Source organism: Australozyma saopauloensis, chromosome 2 (genome assembly GCF_035610405.1).
Source record: "Australozyma saopauloensis chromosome 2, complete sequence".
Lineage (NCBI taxonomy): Eukaryota > Fungi > Ascomycota > Pichiomycetes > Serinales > Metschnikowiaceae > Australozyma > Australozyma saopauloensis.
In genome coordinates, this window is record NC_086132.1 from 1,290,238 (window position 1) to 1,309,520 (window position 19,283).

General features: G+C 41.8%; 8 protein-coding genes across 8 annotated transcripts; 5 read left to right on the plus strand and 3 right to left on the minus strand.

Annotated features, from left to right (window-relative positions):
* Positions 1 to 811: 811 nt before the first annotated feature.
* Positions 812 to 2,920, plus strand: PUMCH_001779 (uncharacterized protein; the record flags this gene model as incomplete). Its single annotated transcript, XM_063020818.1, has 1 exon — positions 812 to 2,920. The coding sequence occupies one exon, from the start codon at positions 812 to 814 to the stop codon at positions 2,918 to 2,920; it is 2,109 nt and encodes a 702-aa protein (XP_062876888.1).
* An 843-nt stretch (positions 2,921 to 3,763) lies between these two features.
* PUMCH_001780 (uncharacterized protein) lies at positions 3,764 to 5,707 on the plus strand (the record flags this gene model as incomplete). The annotated part of the gene is made up of 1 exon (XM_063020819.1): positions 3,764 to 5,707. One exon carries the CDS (start codon positions 3,764 to 3,766, stop codon positions 5,705 to 5,707), a length of 1,944 nt encoding a protein of 647 aa, XP_062876889.1.
* Positions 5,708 to 5,726: 19 nt separating this feature from the next.
* PUMCH_001781 (uncharacterized protein) lies at positions 5,727 to 6,299 on the minus strand (the record flags this gene model as incomplete). Its single annotated transcript, XM_063020820.1, has 1 exon — positions 5,727 to 6,299. The coding sequence occupies one exon, from the start codon at positions 6,297 to 6,299 to the stop codon at positions 5,727 to 5,729; it is 573 nt and encodes a 190-aa protein (XP_062876890.1).
* An 854-nt stretch (positions 6,300 to 7,153) lies between these two features.
* On the minus strand, positions 7,154 to 9,412 carry PUMCH_001782 (uncharacterized protein; the record flags this gene model as incomplete). Its single annotated transcript, XM_063020821.1, has 1 exon — positions 7,154 to 9,412. The coding sequence occupies one exon, from the start codon at positions 9,410 to 9,412 to the stop codon at positions 7,154 to 7,156; it is 2,259 nt and encodes a 752-aa protein (XP_062876891.1).
* An 880-nt stretch (positions 9,413 to 10,292) lies between these two features.
* On the plus strand, positions 10,293 to 10,907 carry PUMCH_001783 (uncharacterized protein; the record flags this gene model as incomplete). The annotated part of the gene is made up of 1 exon (XM_063020822.1): positions 10,293 to 10,907. The coding sequence occupies one exon, from the start codon at positions 10,293 to 10,295 to the stop codon at positions 10,905 to 10,907; it is 615 nt and encodes a 204-aa protein (XP_062876892.1).
* A 943-nt stretch (positions 10,908 to 11,850) lies between these two features.
* PUMCH_001784 (uncharacterized protein) lies at positions 11,851 to 15,513 on the plus strand (the record flags this gene model as incomplete). Its single annotated transcript, XM_063020823.1, has 1 exon — positions 11,851 to 15,513. One exon carries the CDS (start codon positions 11,851 to 11,853, stop codon positions 15,511 to 15,513), a length of 3,663 nt encoding a protein of 1,220 aa, XP_062876893.1.
* Positions 15,514 to 15,796: 283 nt separating this feature from the next.
* PUMCH_001785 (uncharacterized protein) lies at positions 15,797 to 16,822 on the plus strand (the record flags this gene model as incomplete). Its single annotated transcript, XM_063020824.1, has 1 exon — positions 15,797 to 16,822. The coding sequence occupies one exon, from the start codon at positions 15,797 to 15,799 to the stop codon at positions 16,820 to 16,822; it is 1,026 nt and encodes a 341-aa protein (XP_062876894.1).
* Positions 16,823 to 17,313: 491 nt separating this feature from the next.
* On the minus strand, positions 17,314 to 19,053 carry PUMCH_001786 (uncharacterized protein; the record flags this gene model as incomplete). The annotated part of the gene is made up of 1 exon (XM_063020825.1): positions 17,314 to 19,053. One exon carries the CDS (start codon positions 19,051 to 19,053, stop codon positions 17,314 to 17,316), a length of 1,740 nt encoding a protein of 579 aa, XP_062876895.1.
* Between the last annotated feature and the right edge of the window lie 230 nt (positions 19,054 to 19,283).

The following is a 19,283-nucleotide window of genomic DNA, read 5'->3' on the forward strand; positions in this document are numbered from 1 at the left end:
ATCGAATGAGAAGCTCTGGATAACGACGTTAGGACAGCACAGAAGTCTTGTGGCCTGTCGACGGACCTGGGACCTGAGGTGACCCATTGATGATTCTTCGATAGCTTGATGAGAGGTCCATCGGCCTGGCTAAGATATGACCCGTAGATCCGATCTGGAAATGAGTAGGACTAGCCACGGTCGATCATATAGAGCAAGTTATACGGTAATTTTAACTAAAGTAATAAATGAGTAAACTGATCGTTACAGAATGTTGGATAACTTAGTGAGGGTTTGTATCATGCACGTCCTGCATGGTGGGCAGCATGAGACTCGCAGCTAAGGTTATTCTAACTATCGGCGTGTGTTATATTGAAGAAAAGACACTTCTCTGTCCTCTAACAAAGGAGGGAAGGTCATAATGATAAATCAATGGTAATTCGGTAATACACGTGGTCTCATATTCAAGAATTAGCCTAAGTGCCACACGAGCGGATGAAATGCTTATTTGATATGCGAAGCTCAGGTACCTCCTAAACCTGGTAAAAGATATTTGAGTTCCAGCCAAAGGTCGCACGGGTTTCTGGCCGATTATTAAATAGCTGCTAGAAAGGATTGTGTTGACTTATAATTGCACATATACCCTATTAAGTCTTTGCAATATACTAGATCACCTATCTTGACAATCTCTCAAGATGAATCCTTCCCTAATACTGTCATGCCATAACATATTGACTTGTTCCTTCCTCATACTCTGATTTGCTCGTGTCTTTTTTTCTAGTGAGAATTTGATCCGAATTGCCTCAGGAAGCAGCCTTTTTCTCGAATTGGGATGGTACAACGAGATACTTCAATTGATAAGAAGCCCATTTTGTCGATGGCATTACCAAGCTCTGGAGATTCAATCAAGGGTCAAGATGCACAATTGGTGCTGGAGGCTTACAAAGGATATCCAAGTGAGACGACTAGTCAAAATGATTCCAAAGACCAGCCTAACGAAAGCACTTCAGCGCATGAAATTAGGAGATCAACAGTGGCTGAAGCTCCAGACAGTTTAGCAGAGCGTACAAATCAACCTTTACTCAGCTCTGATAGTCCACTCAATTTGAGTCAAACTGTCGATGGAGATGAAGTGTTTGGAGATACTTTAATCCTTGACTCGTCACCAATTTTGGAAGAAAGTCTCAACCAGAGTCAATCGGAGGATATCAAGATTGACGCGAGACATACTCTCATAGCACTGCCGCTTCAAGAGATTCCAGCAAAAGATGGCCAAAGTCTGAGCAATGTTGTGCCGCAGGGAACTGAATCTCCTATCGACACGCAACTAATGTCTGGCGATCAAGTCGCTGCTACTGGAGCTGAAACAGCTTCACCGAAGGTCATCAGAGTTTCCAGGTTTTGGAGAAAGTCTCCAAGTTCAATTAGCTTGCAGTTTGATCTACCCTCAGCCAAAGATGTGTTGGAACAAATGCTTAAAGCAATAGTCAAATTTATGATTCTGGGAGGAATATTTTTTAGTATGCTGCACCCAAAAACGAACTCAAACATCAAACATATTGTTAACATCTTGGTTGATGTCGATGGACTGTCTTTAATCATAGCATTGAGTACGATTAGAGACAACCCTAAGAATTTTATATCGTGCACTCACTTTCTTGATGAGATTCGTCATTCAAAGGGGACGAAGTGGAAATTTCTGGAAAAGGTTCGAAAGTTTGAAATCCTTATCAATAAGGAATACTCCTCCCGTGGTCTCGAGAGAAGGGTTAGCCGCGAAGATTTGATGAGGATTCTTAGTACACTTGGGACTTTAGAGGGTTGTTTACTTGTGTGCGCCTTGTCATCGATATCCAGAACCCCTGAACAAATAGCCTTATGCGAGGTTTTTGTGGAGATCTGCTCTATGGCATCCGAACATGCCTCAAACCAAGCAATTTCCGCCAGAGTTCAGCAAACTGCGTACACACCGGAGAAAGAAGTCGTCGCTAAGGTCTTTGGATCTCAGATAGGATCATCAATACTCAATCTTCTCAGGACTAGATATGATCACATGGATGTGTTGTTACTTCGCATGTTGCTCATGGACGACAAACTGGAAAAGAAAAAGGACATACTCGAAAGATTCCTTAAAGATCAAAAGTTTTCAGATAATGAGTTCATTTGCGGAAGTGATGTCCCCATGACAGTGGAAGCGTTAGTCTCAGATTTTGGCAGGGGTCTTATTCGCGAGATATGTGTGCCCAAAAATACAGATTTGGAAAACCTCAAACCGAGATCTCTCTCACAGAGATTCAAAGCTGCTGAAGACGTGTGCCCTGCAGCTTATGACCTCTTCATGAGAAGTTTGAAAAATAGTCAAACCTCTCATCAAAGTGTTTCCCCAATCTCCCGAGCAGGTTTGAATAGCCGAAAACAAAAGATTACTGACCTCAATCACCTTATGAAGGATGAAATCTTGGAACAAATCAGTCAAGAACTCACCAGAATTGGTAAGAGTATACTTAACACCGAGGATTCAGCCGAATATTTCGAAAACGTCAGTGAGACATTGAGGAATATGTCTATGGAATTCGACAATGGTGTTGATTCATTTCATCTGCACTTATCGAATTTTATGGAGCAGCTCAGTAAGGCTTATAAAGACCAAAACATCGAGCTCCCTGATCGGTTAGATTACGCGAAAATCAAAGAGTCTGCTTTACAGTGCGTGAACTCTTTTGAGTATCACATCGCTCACCTTGAAAGTTTACATCCCCAGATTGATGGCACATGGAGCTCCATTAAAGAAATTTTGTCAAGTTTGAAAATTTTCTATTCTATTGTAAGAGGCGCCTTGGAGAATTACTTGCGTGAAGGGCAGGAAAGCGTTCGGCTTATGGCAGGGGGGATCTTGTTTGTCGAACAAAGAAGGACTATGATGGGTGTCTATATCAAATGAGTCCGCGTTCTTGCAAAAACCTCTGGCGATACTGGAGCTGCTGGCCAAGATCCAAGTAATACAACGGATGCATTGTCTAGTGGCTTTAAGATCATAAACAAATGCCCATGGCATCGTTAAATTAACCCGTGAATGAGTGTCTAGCAAAGAAGATCATGTTGATGAGTGGGGCACAATGTTCTGAGAGCCACAAGTGTAAGCATCATTTGTATTTTTTAACTTCTATTCTTTATATTTTTGTTGAATGTTTCGCATGTAGTGCTTGGCTCTCGTTCATTTTGTATTTGTCCAGTTATGGCCGGAAATCTACTGGCACCAAAAAGGAAAGATTCCTTTCACGGCAGGTCAACATGAGTCAAATGTATATGGCCAAATATTTAGTCAAACGATGTAACTAGTTTTCTAGACCTTCAGCTTCCATTATTGCTCAAGATCAGAGCTAATTTCTATACGAATCCTTCTTCTTAAACACAATAGTACCAAGGCTTTTCTGCAGCTTTGAATTTGTTCGACTTCGCCCATACGCGCCCCGATTTTGCATATCCTAATCTATGTAGATCATTAAAATCGACGTACATGCTATCACCTCTCGTTTATGAGAGATCCAAATGAAGTACGGAAATATAGTTAGCTTCAGGCGAGCCGGAAGATAGCAGAAGAAGAAAAACGAAAGCTAATTTTGCCACTAAAATTCTGCTAACAAGAAATCCTCTCTCTTTGCGAATTCTGAATTCTGAGTTTCTAAAGTCCGTGTCCTTCACACAGCAGTTACAGACACAGCACCTCCACCTTATCCTGTCCCATATCTAGTTATCGTGAATACATTCCGCACGAAACACACAGATGGATTTATTCAGTATTTTGGACGGCACCCCCGAGCCTCCCATAGTAGATCTCCACTTGGACATAGATAATATTTCCGGAGAATATGATCTAGCCACTCCAATGTTTGACTTCCAGAAGGAACTCACAGACCAAATAGTGTCACTTCATTACCCCGATATTCTCAAGTATTGCGAGACCAATGACACTACGGAACTCATTATCAAGTCGCTCGAGATTTGTGTAGAGAATTGCATGTTGGTGGCCTCCCACCCTTATCTACTAATAAAACACTACATGCCCAAGAACTTCAATGTGCGCGATCTTCCTGCAAAGCTAGCGGAGACCAGCGGTAAATTCAGCGTGTTGAGGAATGTGATCAATGTGATCCTGCTGAATCTGATGCTGCCTCTGGCGAAAAATGTGGGGATCATTATGAGAAATGACCAAAAGACTCTAGACCTAACAGAAGCGCTACTTTTGGGCACCCATGGCCAGAAACAGATCTACCGCTATGTTGGAAATAGTGTTAAGCGCGAATCAAACAAGAGCGGTCGTACCAGTGCTCGAGACTCTCGTATTACGAACCTTCATTTACTTCCTAGTGATGGGGAGATCACTCGCTTCTCTTCCGAACTACCTGGTGTCAAGTTCGATATCCTCATAGCATTAGACGGTACAGTAGATACAAAGGGGGACTTCGTTAGTCGTTTAAAGGTACAAGGGTGCCGGGGTAATGACGCTGCAGTCATTTTAAAGCTCATCCCTATGTTCTCTATAGAGCACTGTCTTGAGCACTACTCCAGCGAAAAAAATACTGCTTCATTCTTATACAAGCTCATATCCTCAATTGTCTGTCTCCGTGATCAAGTGGGCAACTTGCTGCCGGACCTAGTTCCGATCTACAATCACAATTTAACTTACCTATCACACACATTTTTTGACCATGTTTTTCGTCGTGAGCTAAGATCTTTTCCAAAGTGGCCTCTTCCAGAACTTCCCAACATTTCTAGCTTTTCCGCCACCGATGTTGAACGCTCGTTGTTAACTGAAGTCGTCTACCACTACACGCCATATGATTCCAATGAGCTTCTGGGGGACACGGCTTACAAAACGAAGAAATCGTACTATGAGAGCAAAAGACTTCAGCTGGATTATGTCACGAATCCATTGAAACACAATTACGCTTCATTGAGTGGTATTCACAACCATCACCTGTCGACACTCAAATCCGCAAAAGATCCTTATATCATGACACATATGCTTTTATTGAAGCTTAACGCAGGATATTCTGACCTTTCTCTAATCAAGGAAGAATTTGACTCGTACATTAATTTCAACACAGCAGAAAAACAACGCTCATTCGGCAGAAGATTGGATGAAATAAAGCGCGCTCTCACCTCTATAATTGAGGATTGTGATCATGCTGAGCAAAGGCTACTGGTGACACAAAAGAAAATATCCAAGAAAGGTGAGGAGAACGAAGTACTCTCGAAGAATATCTCTGATTTGAACAAACAACTTACATCGTTCGTCGAAGATAAAAAATTTGAAAGTGGCTCAGCTAAGGAAAAATTTGCAAATCAACAATTGCGTATCTGGGAATTGCAAAATGACATCAAGGCTCTTGTCGCCAAAACTAAGTCAAAAGAGGAAGAAAAAAGCTACATGGAAACCGAGCTCGCGTCATGCAAAGATTCTATTGAAAAGTCCAAAGCACAAATCCACACCGCAACAGAGGAATGCAAGGTTCTCAAAAATAAAATCAATGAGGCATCAGAAATGGAAGAATCCGAAGCGCGTGAGTTTAAGAAACTCAGAGCTCTGAAACTATCGGAAATTGAATCTGCTCGGACAACAAACGATAATTTGAAGAGCAATTTTGCTTCGACCCTCAAGTTTCTCAGGGAAACCTCACACATCAAAAAACGCAAGGGTAGAGGATTAACCCCAAGCGGCAGGTGAAAGGTATAGTATTGTATATTTACAAATAATAAATTGGGATTTCGGAACGATGGGCATCGAAAACCACACAATTATTTATAGGACTATCTTTTCCGCCCAAGTATTGAATAACGTCTTGAGCAAGAATACCACCAATAATAGCTGCAGTGGGAGCGAATTCAGCATAAGCGTTTCTCGAGAACAAGGCTAAATACTCGTCTGTGATGATATCAGGAGAAAGATCTAGGGTTTCACAGGCTATTGTGGCGTGCTTTTTTAAGAGCTCAATATCAATGCAAACCTCTGGATCAACGGGGCGCTCTATATGGAAAAGTGCGAAAATTAATGGAAGACAGCTAGAAAGTTTCTTGAGCTGTCTCCGATTCAATTGACTCTTGAGCTTTCCTGAGTTGAAAATGGCTGCAAGAGGGGAATATTTGTCCACAACCGTCACAAGTTCTTTGGTCTCCTCCAGGTTGAGTTTGACATCGACGATTGTTTTAACTCCATTGATAGCTGTGCCTGCTACACGAGGCTGATTACCGGTCTCGTGCTCTTTCGCCGACTTGTGTTCGATAAGGTCAGTGAAAATGTATGAGAACATTCCATGCATTCCTGAAACATACAACGGCAAGGACAACTTACGTGTATACTCGTTAATTTTCAAAAAGGATTGTTGTGGAAGCTCAGTTGCGATAACTAAGTCAAACTTCTTGAAGTATTGTTCGTCCTTACTGTCCAATTGATCAGTACAGATCGATAAGTTTACTCTTGGATTTAGCTTACGAATTGCCGCTTCAACTAACGGAAGCTTCTTCTCTCCGGGTCTAGCATCTTTGGGTAGGAAAAATTGTGCAGCAAAGTCTTCTTCTTTGACATTGGATGAATCAAGAATCTCGATAGAGTGGATTCCTCCAAGCACGAGATTTTTCACGGTCTCGGTAGCCACCGCTCCTAAATTTATGACCAAGATATTCGTCGAACGAAGGCGGAGCTGTGTATCCTGGCCCCAGAGCCGAATTTGACGATCGTAGAGGGCAAGTTCATCTGTTTTGTTAGTGAGAAATTCTTTATTCAGAAGGGACAATTGCTGGCTAACATACCGGCAGAAAGTTTCTGATCTGAGGTCATTATGGTAAGGAGTTGTACGATAGGGCCAACGGATGCCCGGTTTTGGATGAATTTATGTGTTTTTAATGTGGTGAGACTGATGAAAAATGTGTGGGGTACAGTATGCGCTAAATGCTAAGTCTTTTCAGGAAACCAGCAAAATTCAGAGAAGAAAATACTTCGGTAGGATGAAAAATTATCGATGTTTTTTATTCTCGTACTTGCTTTTAAACTCTGACCAGTTTATGGACAACTATGGGCAATCTCAATATCTACCAACCCACGAAGATCATAGTAATCTAAATACATTGCATTTAGTTAAAGTTTCTATTTTGGTTTTGCGTAGAGCCTAGCCTTCTAGGTAGATCCAGCCACAACAATCTTTCTCAAATGAGACATGAAAGCCTGTAACGAGATATCATCAGTCATCACAACAGCGCCCAGCTCAGCGCCCAGCACAGCGCTATCGGAGTTATATGTTGTACTTGGGTTCAACTTAGAGAACAAGAATCTAGCTTGCGATCCATTTTGCTCTGTGTCAATGAATCTAGGCAATGGAAATCTTCCAGTGAGCAATGCACTGGCTTCCACTCTAGGCGCCTGTAAGAACTCCTTGAAGTAAGCGTAATCCTCTTGGTCTTGATAACCCTGTTTACGCCACAGAGCAACAGTTTTACCATGGAAGATCAAAATATGGAAGAATGTGTCCAAAAGTAAGATGCGGTCCTCTTTAATGGAGACAGAGTCCAACAACACCGACTCTGGCTCAGGCAGTTCCATTGAGAATGACAACAATGTTGGTGAAATCATTGTCATCGAATTGTATGTGTCCTCAGTCATTAAAATATGTCTGTAGAAAGCAGTCTCGTCCGGAGAATTGTTGAACACTTGCAAAAATTGGGATCTTCTCAAATGGTAGATGAATTGAGGATACAACGCAAAATTGGGGTGCAACACAAATGAGTTTTCATCATCTTTACGGTAATCTGTGAATCTTTGGCACAAACTGATCAATCTACGGTCGATCCATCTCAAGACATCAGCGCCGTCATCTTGATCAGACTTGAAGAGTGCCAAACGAGCCATCAATGCAGTTGCGGCTTCCTGATCAAAAGAACCTGCTAAGATACTTTCATCGGGTGTCATGAAGTTGCAAACGGTAGTGACACGGGTTCTGTAATAGCCAGAGGAATGCTGGTAGTGCGTAATAAATTGCAAATACAGAGGAGTATTGGGCGGAGCTGGTTGTGGGTTTGACACATCGAAAAAGATTGCGTAAGAGCTGTTTGGAGCAATAGTGCACATGCGAAATTGCGAAGAGCCACCCACACCAGTTTCGATATCAGAAACATTTGTTTTAACATTGGTAGAAGAAGCGTGACCAATCATGCCTCCAACTTTAAGTTCTCTTGAACATCTGAGATCGAGCGTGGCATTGAAGCCCATGAGCAAGTTATCTTCTTCATCTTTCTCAAATAAACTCAAGAAAGAATTGTAGAAGATTGTGGTAGTGAACGCATCGGTTAGAAGCAAGACACCGTTGGTTTTAGAAGGCATGGACTTCATCTCGAAAAATCCGACCTGGTCAAGACATCCACCAAACAAATCGATTGCATGGCAGTTTTTGGCAGCTCTCTGAGCAATGCTGTCATAGAACTTGACAGCTTTTTTGTAGTATTTAGCTTGTGCGTTATCTTTGTCGATGTCAGAATGAGATCTGATAGGCTCCTTGAGTGGAGTCTTAACGATAAGACCCGGTTCAGTAGTACATGATCCACCGACAAACAAGAAGACTCTGGCGCCGAACCCAGCAAAGGTCTGACCCAAAATAGCAGTGGCAATGTTGATGGCCGAGCCTGTACATCTAACAGATCTGTTTCCGTGAGCTACAGGCCATGGGTCAGGAGAGAGATTCAACAAGATATCGGTGAGCTCCTCCTCGACCGCGGAGAGTGGTAGCAAGAATCTGTGCAATGAATTTTGAATGGGAGGTTGTCCTGGTTGCGCAGCGATAGGAGTATGGAGCATATCGACAACCTCCTTCTCTGTGTAATCTTTTCCGGCACGGAAAACGTACGACTTTCTAGCACCTGGAGTGGTCAAGTCATGCACTTGAACCAATTGGCCGAATGTGATCAAACCAACGAGGACGTTCTCAGGCATGTATGGCAAGGAGTCAGCCAAAGCCTTTTTCAAAGCGTTCAAGTTGTCCTCGTCTTGACACAAGTCCACTACGAAAAAGAAAATTGGAGGCAGCTTGACTGTTCTGTTTGTAATGTACTCTACGGTGGTGAGTCCCAATTCTGGCACCTCTTGTTCACGGCCACGATAGTGAGCAGGAAGGTTGTTTCTATGTGTACAAATGCAACAGTTCCATACGCCAGATTGCACGTCCACATGACAAAACTTGTTCAACACAGATTTACACTGGTGGCACAATACTGGGTCGTACGAGCACTTCTGGAGGGACTCGTATTGTTTGAGCGGGGTGTACATACAACCAGTTGGAACCACCAATTTAGCAGCATCCGCTTTGCATGATGGGAAGGTATTCCAGGCAAAGCGGACACCATCCACATCCTCTCTAGCGTTGAAGTAGTCTCGTGGGTCTTCCATTGATACGATTCTTCCGCTGACGTCGCTTATAGGATTGAGAAGTTGAAAGAGAAGGTAGAAGCAGACGCGCGTCTATTGATATTTGTGAGACTACCGGAGGGTGAGGTGTTTCGTGGAGAGATAGACGAGAGTGAGTAGGTCGACTTTGGAGACTGAACAACACACTGGCGTGCGAGGCACAGACCAATGGAAATTGGATCTGGTGAGGACTATAGACAGAATGTGGACGTAAATATAGGATTGCAAGAGGAGAAATTTTTGGTGGGTTCTTGATTTTGTTTTTTTTTTGATTTTTTTTCCGATGGTTTTTTTCTCCTTTTGATTGAGCTACGAATGTTGTAAGTCCCTTAGTAAGGGCCCATTGCCAAATGCTATACTTGACAGTTGGAAACACCTTCATAAGATTTCAAAAATCCTCGAGTATTTCTTCTAAAAAGTTGAATGTGTTGTTTATTACACCCTGACGCGTGCTTTTGATAGGAATTCAGCGCTCAAGTGGACACATCCGTGGATGCTGTTAGCTTACTCCTTCAAAGATTTCAAAATAAATTCTGCTTGGAATATTTAATCATTGAAGGAATTCCCTCAAAACTATAACACGTAGTCCGAAACTCAAACTAACTTCTGCTTTGTATCATGCTTAAGCCTTCACCTAAGTAGCCTATCTATATCAGCAATGCGCCAATGCTCAACGAAAGAATCGTGTACTGAAGAAAAAAAATTTATTTTGTTTCTCATATGCAAAGAATTAATTGCATTTTAAAGAACATCTCGAGTGTCTTTTCACATTGTATTGCCCTTACTGATCTCGGTAGTGCACACACTCAGTCGTCCTTGGATTCGAGAAAAGAACCATCCCATTCTTCTCACTTCAAAGAACATGTCTGCCGAAGATACCAAACCAACCAAAGACGCCGAGGTCACTGCAGGTGATGCTCTCAAGCCTCCTACCGCCAACGTCTTTCTGATGTTCGGCGCCAAGAAGGAGAAGAAGCCTGAGGCCGAAGAAGAGAAAGAAGCACCAAAGGACACCAAGGAGGCTGCCGATGCCGACGAGGAGAAGGCTGTCGAGGAGGAGGCCGATGTCCACTTCGAGCCATTGGTTCACTTGGAGAAAGTCGACGTGAAGACCAACGAAGAAGAGGAGGAGGTGTTGTTTAAAATCAGAGCCAAGTTGTTCCGTTTCCACAGCGACTCCAAGGAGTGGAAAGAGCGTGGAACTGGTGACGTCAAGTTCTTGAAGCACAAGACCTCGGGCAAGACCAGAATCTTGATGAGAAGAGACAAGACCTTGAAGATTTGTGCCAACCACTTGGTGCAACCAGACTACGAATTGAAGCCAAATATCGGTTCCGACAGATCTTGGGTGTACAGTGTGACTGCTGATATTTCCGAGGGTGAGCCTGAGGCCCAGACCTTGGCCATTCGTTTCGGTAACAAGGAGAATGCTGACAAGTTCAAGGAGTACTTTGACAAGGCCAAGGAGGGTAAGTAAGTAAAACAAGTGTGACTCGTGCTGTTCTGCGAGTGATGGCCCAGCTGTGCGTAGGGGCTTGTTGATCTGAATTCTTTAGTACATAATGAAATACAAGGAGAGGATTTAGAGAACAGGCTTAGAAAGTCTATTTTAGATGAAAATTCAAATGGTTTGGTGTTGAGTTGGAATTGTTTTTGCAATGCTATGTTTTGTCTCTACTTTTTTGAAGAGTTCGCTCATTAAATACTGATCAGGTGAAGCTTTTGATTGACAGTCTGATACCAACTCGAAAAGGCGGCTCAATCAAATATCAGACGTGATGGCGAAAATGTGTATTCACAGTAAATACAGTTGGTTTTGGCCAAACGATGCATTTCATTACAAACGTGATTTATGGAAGAAATTTAGGTAGTTTTCTCAATTACCAGAAGAACGAATAATGAGAAGTAGGTACGTGACAAAAGAACTACAAGAACAACATCGATGTACCCAAAATTCCAAATATCTCCGAACATCAAACTCATGCATGAGATTAGTTTTCTGTTGCCGTATGCATACCCAATAATCAATATGTGTAGACAGAGTTCACATTTTCTGATCCCGATTCTCATTATCCATCGTGTGCACTCACAGTGTTAAATCAAGTATCTAAACTGTTATCTACAGTACCACATATTGGCTTAGGAAAAGAGACTGAAGATGAACATGGAAAACAACAGAATCCGCAAAACGAGAATTGTCTAATCTTAAAATTTCACTAGATTTCTACGAGATCCATTGCTTTTTTCACATTGCATCTCTGCTAATATTGGCTCAGACCAATTTCATCGCCCCCACGCTGCCTCTCCACGTGGATCAATATACCATACTGACATTTATAGTCCCAGATACTCTTCTTCAATTACTCCTCTCACCTCAGCGCTGCCATTATTTTTGACCTCATCTCTTCGACCACACAAGAATGAAGTTTGGTAAATATTTGGCGTCTCGCCAATTGGAGCTCCCGGAGTATTCGGGCCATTTCATCGACTATAAGGCTCTCAAGAAGCTCATAAAGCAGCTTGGAATGCCTGGTTCCTCTTTAGAATTCGGTGCAATTCCCGGGACACCCAACCAGGCACAGATCCAACAAAGACTCAAGGAAAATAAGGCATCTTTTTTCTTCAAGGTGGAGCGTGAATTGGACAAAGTCAACTCATTCTATTTGGAGAAACAGGCCAATTTGGCAGTCAATTTGGACCTTTTGCGCATGAAGAAAAACGAGCTTTTGGCAAACAGTGCTTTCTCTGCTTCTGAGTCACTGGACTATTCTCTGGTCAAATTCAAAAATTCCATTCTTTACCTTAACTTGTACCATAGCTTCAAGAAGCTCCATCAGGACCTACTTCGCTTGCAGCAATTTATCGAATTGAACGAGGCAGGCTTCCTGAAAGTAGTCAAGAAATGGGATAAACGCTCGAAATCCCACACTAAGGAATTGTTCATACAGACTGCTGTAAGTGTTCAGCCCGTGTTCCATCGTAATGAAATTAATGAATTGAGTGACATGGTGACCCTGTCGCTTTTTGACTTGGAGTCTATTATGGATGGAGACTATTCAGCTTTAAAAAATGTCAATGTTGCTGATCTAAAACTTGAGGGTCCTAGTTCTACGGGGCCTGAGCCAATGGACACCAGCAGTGTAGAGAATTCTGGTGCGCGCGATAACTTCAAAGTTCTTCACCGAAACTCCTACACTGGAGGCCAGACAAATGAGATCGATGAGCTCTATTCTAGTTTTGTCAATGTGGCCACTTCCAAGGTTCTTGATTTGGCCATGCTCCAAAGCTGGATCGAAAAGGTGCAATCTTCCCGTAGATCTGCGGAGTCAACTCGCCAAACGCTTTCTGAAATTTTCTTGCTTTCTGTCAGCAATTTGAAGATCTCAGACACCTTTTTAGAGGCTTTCTTGAAGCAAGTTAACTACGATATCGACTTCGAATTGACCACTGATGTTTACAACAACAAACCCATCATCCATGAATGTTGCTCCATTCCTCCAGCTTCAACTCCAGAGAATCAACAAAATTTTACAATCAACAATGGTGTCAAGGTGTTCAACTCAGATGACAGCATCAATCACCTGCGTTTGTTTATCGTCAACTATATCAAAGAAAAATTTCCCTCAAAAGCGTGGGAAGATCTTCTAGTGCGCCCTGATTTTAATGGCAGGACTTGTCTTCACTATGCCGCACAAAACAATCGTTTGGACATCCTTGAAGTCTTGCTTCCATCATTTCCAAAAAATCATATCGATGACTTAGACAAATATTCCATGTCGGCACTTCTTTTGGCTATCAATCACGGGCATTTTAATGTCATCACATTACTCTTTAGCAGTGGAAGCAAATTATGTCCACAAGTGAATGACTCCAGATTGCAATATCTTCCCATCAATTATGCATGTAAATTCGGTGACTACAAAACAGTCGAGTATTTATTACTAAGCGGCAATGCTACCCCTTCTATGGTGAATCAACAGGATGTTGAAGGGCTTTTGCCTCTCCATGTTCTTGCGAGGTCTGGTAATTACAAGCTCATAAAGCTACTTGTGCAATACGGCGCTGATGTGAATCAGTTAGACGGTCTTCATAAATGGCCTCCAATTTTTTACGCTGCACTGGAAGGTCACGCAAACACAACACACGAGCTCATCAAGTATGGAGCTCGTTTGGATATTGTCGACGAAGACGGGTACAATGTCTTATATTATAGCGTTATTGAAGGTCATATCAAGGCTTTGAATCATCTCTTGTCTTACAAAACGGAGTTCCCCTTGACTGATAACAACAGTGCTGTGGCATCCCAGAGCCTGCCAACCTCAGGCTTCAGTCATCAAGATGCTCCAACCATATTGGATGAGGACGAGGACCTGGAGGACAGTGGCGAAGCTGAAAAGAATGTTGATGCAATCCCTCACTTGCAACTTCCACCTCCAATTCTTCCACTCAGAAGATATGGTCACAGTTTCTTAGAACAGAAGGTTTTGATTGAACTTCTTTTCTCGACTGAAGGAAGTTGCATCAATATTTTCAACTCAAACACGGAATTGAGGCCCGGAAGAATTACTATCACTTCCAATATTTCTGACATTGTTCCTCGTAATATCCTCCTTCCAAGTTCTGAAGGTGAGAAGGGATCAATGAACTGTATGTTCCAAACTGAGATCGACTCCCTCAATGAGTTCAGAATTGATTTTGAAATATTTCCAAAATTTGGAACCCGTCTTATTGCCAAAACTACTGCTCTAGACTTTTCGCAAATCGATACATCCTCACCTGAAGTGAAGAGTATCAGATTACCTCTCTTCGACATTAGACTCAGAAACATTGGAGAGTTGAAATTCAATTACCAGATCATTTTTCCATTCTCTGGTACCCTCTTGGAGACCACAAAATACGATACCTACTGGAAATCGTCCACCAGCTTCGTCAAAAATAAAGCTGCTGTAAAATTTAATGCCGCCGGCGGTTTATCTCCAAACAACTTTTTGTCTCCTAACAGCATCAATTTGAACAAATCAAAGTCAACATTGGCTCACAATGCAAACGGCAATCTCACTTCGCCAAGTGACTCCAACAACCTCTTGACTTCTTCGTTTGTGACAGCGACTTCCTTGTCAGGAGAGTATCTTCGTATAAAAGTTTGCCTCCTCAATGATGGTACACCAGTCGTATGCCCTCATTGGGCTATTGCAGTGGCGGAAAATATCGAACTTTATTTGCCCAATTTATCTCTCCAACAATTGACCTCTATGACAACAAATTTGTTTGATTATTCAAAAGTTATGGCTGATTTGGCCCAAATGACGTCCAAAGATCTTAATTTTGTAAAGAAACTTTTGAAGATCATTTACCTACCATTGAATACGCTTTTGGATCTTTTGGATTCGAGCATCAATCTCAGCATTGAGCTTGTTTTCCCCTCGTTGTTCGAGATGGAGCATTTGCCTTTTGCGGGAAACATTCAACTGAACCTCAATAGTTTCATTGATTTGACATTGAATAACGTTTTTAACCATATCAGAGCGATGAAGAAACGCAAAATTTCTCAGGGTCGTTCGATTATTTTCCTCTCTTCAAACTCGAATGTGTGCAAGATCCTTAACTGGAAGCAGCCGAACTTTCCTGTCTTTTTAATTATGAACGGTATCGTTTACAACAACAAAAAGTCTGCTTTCGAGGCAAGGACTGCAAACGGTCTACTTATGGAAGACTTGGCTTCCATGGGCAAGCCCAGTGATACGACTCTCCAGATCAAATCACACTACATTGACAAGAAACATAAGCTCCTGGCAAATGACCAAGAACTTACAATTCGCTCTATAAAAGAAGCCACCAATTTTACCATTGATAATAATCTCATCGGTATAATTGCCTCAATCCATTTGCTCAATTTGGTACCTAAATTGATACCATTGATTCGATCAAGAGGGTTGATTTTAGTAGCTTCGAATGACTACTTTGATACGAGAGATGGCGATGACTTCTCCTACAAGGAGTTGGATACTTACACGAAAACGGAGATCAATGGGTTGAGGTTCGATGACATACTCAGCTTCAAAGACTCGAGCAGTGTGGTTTGATATCAATTGTAAGTACTTTTATACAAATGAAACAAATCATTTTTACTTGAACGGAGAGTTTTAAGTTTGTCTTTCTTACTTAGCGAACAGAATAATGGGTTGGTACAGTTTTAGACTATTCATTCTTGTATATACCCGTCTTTCACACAGGATACACCCTTTGAAATTTGCAGCCGATATTATGCAGTTTCAAGTGGCACAATAAAAGAACACATATGTCACAACCTATGTCGAAGATATTTCTTCATCCACTCTGTTTAGAAGTCAATCATAAAAAATCAAAATGGCCATCACAAGGTCTAAGCGCAAAGAATTGGAGAGCCTGTCGTCTAAGAACAATAGACGAGTCAGTCGCCTCAATCCAGAGTCGCTGACATTAACGAACAAACGTCCCAAAATTTCGACAGCTTTGATTACAATAGCCGAAAACAATCAGAAAAGGCGGTTTGACAGTGATTTACGAGGAAGAATTCTTCGAGCTTCTTATAGGCTAAGGGCGAACCTCTTGAACAAAGTTTACGCTAATTCCGGATCCAGATCTCGAAAGAGGATCAAGGCAATTCTTGACAATTGGATTGATAGCATGGAATTGACTTTAGATGAATACCAAGCACGTCAAAAGGAATACCTCGGACAGTTCAGGTCTGCGAGGAAGGAAAACGTGTTTCTATCATTCTCTTCGCCACATTCTTGGAAAAAGAATCTTCGGGTGCTCATGATTAAGATAGGTAAATCCATGGTTTACATGGTCTCCCGTTTAGAAGAGCACGGGGAGTATGCTCCAGATATTCGGACGAAAGAAATCAATGATGTCGTTTACCAAATCAAGTCTGAAATCGAGAATCAGGCTCTGTTCTTTTCATTAGAATTCCAGTACGCTTTCTCTTGGTTGTGGAGACTTTATCTAGCTCAGAAAGTCCGAGCTTTAATCAATCTTGCAAAAAGATGGTGCGTGTGTTTTTGGTTTGGGGTTTTGAAGATTATACTCACGTCGGTTGAGAATATAGAGGTTGGAGAAAGAAGTGTCGCATATACTTCGACGAGTTCAAACCTGAGTGAATCCCATTTCAAAATCAGTATTTCCACCGCCCATTCTGAAGGGTCCCTACGATCGGTACAAGAAGAAATTACGGATACTTGGGAATCCGCAGACTCGTGGGATTACAGTGAGGATCCGTTTGCCAAATGCATTGTTAAGTCTCTTACAGCAACTGTGGAGGAAATTGAATTTTGGCCTGACGAACAATTTGGCCCGATGCCCGATTTTTTGGTCTTGAGAGGAATAAAGAATGCCCTGGAACCGAATTGAGACTCGAAGACCCAGCCTTCAAAGCCTTTTTCATTTCAAGTTTCTGGCAAGGATGAGATCTAGCATCCTCGAATGTTATCTATCAACTCTCCCGATTTTGTAATTGCGGTTTCTTTTTGGAGCTTGCTTTTGAAGGAGGCAATTCTGTTTAAGATTGTAAATTGATGACCTAACGCCTCTATAGCCACCTCAAGTCCTTAAATATTCCATCAGCTGCATAAAAAATACATCCCTTCTATTCAACAAGATATTTTAGTTCAATAATATCAAACTGACTCAGCTCTCGGTTGCAAAAATAGCCCAAAATACTTCAGGCCCATCGGGGCCATGTCTATTGCTTTTTCTGGATTATTGACATTTCCTGTCGTTATCCCAAATTTAAGCATTACCATCAACTACATGCAATGATGTTTAATGTTCCGGCCCTGCTCATAGAACCTAGTTCCATTTGACAGCTTTTGCCGTGTATTAATGTGAATGCGAGATAGATATTATACATAACGTCTTTGACGAGGCGGGGGTGGGGGTGGAGGTGGAGCCTTTTTCAATTTCGCTTTCTCCAGAATCGAGGTCTTTATAGAACTTGACTTCTTTGGAGAAGACTCGGACAAGATTGATCTTGAATCTAATTTGGTTGCAGTATCCTGTACTGTCAAACAATCAATAGAAGTCTCTAAGTCTGACATGCTATCAAACTCTTCTTTCTTCAATGATCGCTCAAGGCTCTTTGTGACTGGATTGACATTGGAAAGATTGTAATCATTAACATTAGTTGCGCGGACAGATGACACACGGGCTAACGAAAACGACTCAACCGAGTTTGATGAATCGATTGAGTTTGTTCGAAGTTGATGGACGCGAGAGTTGTGAGAAGAAAGCAGTCCTACGCTATCTGCGCTGTCATTTTGATGATACATGAGGTGATTAACTTTTGCAACGGGCTTTGTACACTTGAGACAAGGAATTTTGAGGCATTTCATTGCTGTTTTAACGATTGCCTGCGCCCTAAGTTCGGAGCTAGATTCGGATTGCTTATTCAGAGCACTTTCACAGTTGAGAATTATGTTCGAAAGCACATCTGTAATTTCAGCCGGTTTATAAACTGGCGTCAAATCACTGAGTTGAGAAAACAGGAGCATTGTAAATAAAACCTTGACATAGGTCAACGCTAACAAAGAGCTGTCGTCGTCATCGGAGCAATAATTCAAGTCGTTTAGCTCACGAACAATGATGTCGATAATGATTTTTACGTCGTTCAAGTAAGGAAGTCTAGCTGAGTATGAGGAAGTGAAAACAAGATACAAGAATTTGAGCATCAATATTTTCAATACATGAGATTCCTCTCTGTTCATATGATAAACAAGAATGTTCACAAAAGCACAGATTCCATTAGTCGTGTTTGTTTCCCCAACACAGAGACTTTCAAACACTTTATTTGCATGGGAACTTGTAGTCAAGAGTCTCATCATGAATTGTTCGTTGAGTAGGAGAATCAATTTAAACTGCTCGTAAGAAACCAAAGTTTTCACATTTTCAGAGTCTTCCACTGAGTCCGTGTAATCATCAAAGTTGCCCATTGATAGTAGATTCTGAAGAACACTGGGAATGAGGTCGTTGGAGCACAAAAAGTCAAACTGCTCCTCTGCAAGCATTCCTACCTCATACAAGTACTGGAAAATAATGTCACAATCAAATTTGATCAAAAAATAGCTTGACCTTGTATGCTCTCTAGTATGGGCTTTGGCAGAAATAGACTTAGCCATGATCATGAAAAAGCCCAATTGACGCAAAGTGCGCATGATCTTTTCCGGCTTTACAAAACTATCTTGTGACTCGTTTTCCGAGAGAAGCTTAAGCATCAAGAGTATCATCACCAGGATGAACTCTTCTAATGTCTGTGAGGAATCACAGTTGCCTGCAACTGGTTGACTGACAAACTCGAATAAGCCTAGGAGCTTGCCAATGCAAAGTTTATAGTTCTTCACGAATAAATTCAGTCTCAAGACTCGAAACGCTAGTTTGGAACATAGATGGTACAGGTGGTTTTGTTCTTCCAAGAAGTCAACAATTGTCTTGAGAACAATCAGGAAGTTCTCATTACACTCAGCCGGATCACTGATGATGATAATTGGACTAAGCTCCTCGCATAGAAGACGGTACAGCTCTTTTTGTGACTGTGCATCGTTGCGGGAATGAGTTGGAAACGTCGTCAAGGGTGTTCCTGAGAACATAGAACTGAACGGCCAATAATGTCTTTAGTATGTAGATAAAACAGTTCAGTAAGTGTTAAAATTAGTGGATGGATAAAGGAATGTCTTTTGAATGTTTGGCGGACAGGTCTTGGTATATGCTCTTAGCAAAGTCTGGGGTATCGAGAATTCGATAAGGTGAGTGGGGCTGGCCAAGAAAATGGTTTTTGGAATTGCTTTCACAGGGCATGGAAGCAAATGGTGGATAAAGC